Below are 3,394 nucleotides of genomic sequence, written 5' to 3' on the forward strand. Positions count from 1 at the left end.
ACACCTTAACCTCTAGGTCACGAGAGCCCCAGTTTTTTTTTAAGTTTTTTTGTTTGTTTTTTGTTGTTGTTTTTTTGTTTTTTGTTTTTTGTTGTTCGTTTTTTTTTGTGTTTTTTTTTTTTTTGCGGCCCTCGCAACTGCATAAGGTCACTCATATGAGCGCGCAGGACACATCAAACATTTTCAATTGGTAGGGAATTTTGAATTTTGCCCGATTGGCGGCCGAAGCCTACTCTTATCGATTTTGGACCACCCAGGGATCTTAAACTAGGACACAGGACCGCCGAGATTTTTTGCCCTTATCCGAGAAGGCTAGGTGTTAGATCTTGTCTACCATAAGATCAGAGGTGTGACTGAAAGATAGCAGTAAGAAGGAGCCATGGAGTAGCAATAGAAAGGCTGCAGAAAGAGCCCAGGCGCACTCTTTGTAATGACTATGTCAATATGTAAAAATACTAGAAAAGTCCCACAAAAATCGCCACTAGTCTGTGTCTGAACAATGTGTCAATATATGTTTATGGAAACAAAACCAACAACAACAGGTAGACCAAAAATGTATAGCCATGGAAGACAAGTGACGGAAAATATAGCTTACACACAATTAATGCTGTAAGTTACATTATAGTGACTAGCTGTCTAGCTTTTCACTTTGTCATCAACAGTAAAATGTATGACAAAGACGGGACCATCTGGAGCTCCGCTGGGCAATACAAATTAATGTTTCGTTATCATTGCTCTTGCAAGGATTGGCCCCTTTCTTTGATTGAATACGTTCATTTCATTAATATCAACAGCGCTTGAAGAAGCTGAAATCTTTTTTGTTGCTCTGTTCTACGGAGCTGAGGTGCCATAACATAAAAATATGATGCTACAGGTGATGCATCTGGGAAATAAAATATAATAAAACATTGATGGATGCCCTGAAAGAGCCTCTGGGGGCACCATAAACCGTCCCGCTCGTGTCAAATATGAAATATCGGGCGGGAAATGTGTGGGAGCAAAATGCCGTACCAGTGACCTTTTCTGCTGTTGTCTTAAGTACATATTAGTACTTGTGGATTGGTCGAGGGGTATCGGTTGTCATTCTGATATAACTTTAAAGAAGCATAGATTGATCAGTAGCGTTGATTTATATTTCATCATGACTTCCTCTTCCAAGTGTACTTTCGCCATCTTAAAACGGTGTTAATACTTGACTCATCATTAGATGGGTTCGACCCTTTCATGACAATGACAGGGGTTCACCCCCCCACCCCAAATAATTGATTTCAAAAGACCTATGAGTTGGCCCTCGTCTCGGATAGACCAAGGTAATCTATATCACCTGACAAATTTTCTCAACAACTTTTGTTCAGAAACTTCTATCGGGAGAGTTGAACCTGAAGTACTTGATACTATCACAGTCGACGGTTTTTGTTTTTACGTCGAGCCATATCGGCGGCTTCAGCTTTTTATTGGCAAGTTTGGCTAACAAGAATAAGGGATCGGACGAGCACGTACAGAAAGAAAGCGTTCTCAGAGCGTCGGTATGGGCTGTATACTCACATGAAATAATGGGATCCCGTTTGAAAAAAACATTATGAAGAGTGCGCTGCAGTATGAAAAAAGAAAATGTAGATATAGAATCTAGGCCTATTTCAAAACTGACCCCCTGAGTTGTCCACATGATTTTTCGGTAGTTTCAGACAGTAAAAAAATTATCTCTGATCTGCAGATGACGTTTAGCCCTAATATGATATTTTATATGAACAGACCAACAAAGCATAGACACACCCAGCGTCTGTGGTGTAGCCGTGGGAAGAATTCTTATCAATCACAATCTCGGTCTATCTGCAGAGACTTTGCATGTCTCTTAACCCGTGTTGGTCCTGATTGTCAAGGTCGAAGCCCGATTCCTAAATAATCGAAATTGTGTCGATGGAGGGCGTTAAAGTAAAACATCTACGTAAAAAAAAAACCTCAGATCCATAAACGACATTCATTCGAACTTTTAATGCATTCTATCTTGTAGAAAACCATGAGGTATTTTTGAGAAAGCTAACTGGCATCTGACAACCAATGCATTTAGTAATTAATCCTTTTGGCTGTTTGTCACACCTATTTTTCCAGCTTGTTGTCGTATGTTAGCTTTACAAGTGTCAGTCCTCCTCCTCTCCCCGAGTTGGACTGCAGTTTGTCAGTCAGTGCTGTTCAAACCCAACAAAACAAATAAACAATGTACTTCTGGCTTTTATTTTCTTTCGCTTGTGTCACTGGCTCCTCATTAAGCGCCCTCCACAGGTTAAAAGAGGAAGAAGTAGAGTATGGCCACGCCGAACCCGACAACGGCCATAATGTGGAAGATCAGGAGAAAGCTGCGGGCACCTTCAATCTGAGGACAGGGGAGAGAACAAGTGGCTGGTATACATCGCGAAAAGGTCTAGCCTTGATACACAGTCCATAAACGACAAGGGGTAAACACTTTATGTAAAAATATAGTGCAGGCTGCACTTTTACTTTGAACTTTAGTTATCGGTACCATACTTTAGACTCGTTTTACTTAAATTGAGGTTACGGAAGTGAAGAACTGTATCTCGACCATTGACATTTTTAAAAAACTGAGTGATACATGTAATGTGAGAGTACCGCCACAGAGCTGACAAGTGTCTAAACAGAAAGCCTGAAGTGCAGAGGGCGCTGTGAAACACCAGTTTGAAAAAAACGATATATATTGTAGTTTACTCTCATAATACGAATACGGGTACAATCCTGTTGAGATGAGGCAAAAAAAGTAAAGAAACAGATACAAATAATATATTGATAATTGTGCAATTCACTGTTATTCTTAATATTATACATAAAAAGCCAGGTTGTTATGTTAATTGAGATTTTTTTAAACGCTTAAATAACCATAATTACCTCAATAGTTCTACGTTCCTTCCAGGAAACATTCCCAAAACAGAGCGTGCTATATGATGTACCAATACACAGAAGCGTGCTACATGAAGCACCAATAAACAGAACCTATTATATGAAGCACCAATAAACAGAACCTATTATATGATGCACCAATATACAGAACCTATTATAATATGATGCACCAATATACAGAACCGATTATATGATGCACCAATATACAGAACCTATTATATGATGCACCAATAAACAGAACCTATTATATTATGATGCACCAATATACAGAACCTATTATATTATGATGCACCAATATACAGAACCTATTATATGATGCACCAATATACAGAACCGATTATATGATGCACCAATATATAGAACCTATTATATGATGCACCAATCTACAGAAGCGTGCTACATGATGTACCAATCTACAGAAGCGTGCTACATGATGTACCAATCTACAGAAGCGTGCTACATGATGTACCAATCTACAGAAGCG

General features: G+C 39.1%; 1 protein-coding gene across 1 annotated transcript in view; it reads right to left on the minus strand.

Annotated features, from left to right (window-relative positions):
- Positions 1-1,973: 1,973 nt before the first annotated feature.
- LOC101855794 (ferric-chelate reductase 1) overlaps positions 1,974-3,394 on the minus strand; it is a gene marked incomplete in the record, with an annotated part of 34,839 nt that continues 33,418 nt past the window's right edge. Inside the window, 1 exon segment of the mRNA XM_013083176.2 lies at positions 1,974-2,371. Within this exon segment, the coding sequence (XP_012938630.1) occupies positions 2,282-2,371 (90 nt within the window).

The sequence above is a fragment of the Aplysia californica genome, unplaced genomic scaffold (genome assembly GCF_000002075.1).
Source record: "Aplysia californica isolate F4 #8 unplaced genomic scaffold, AplCal3.0 scaffold00216, whole genome shotgun sequence".
Taxonomy (NCBI): Eukaryota; Metazoa; Mollusca; class Gastropoda; order Aplysiida; family Aplysiidae; genus Aplysia; species Aplysia californica.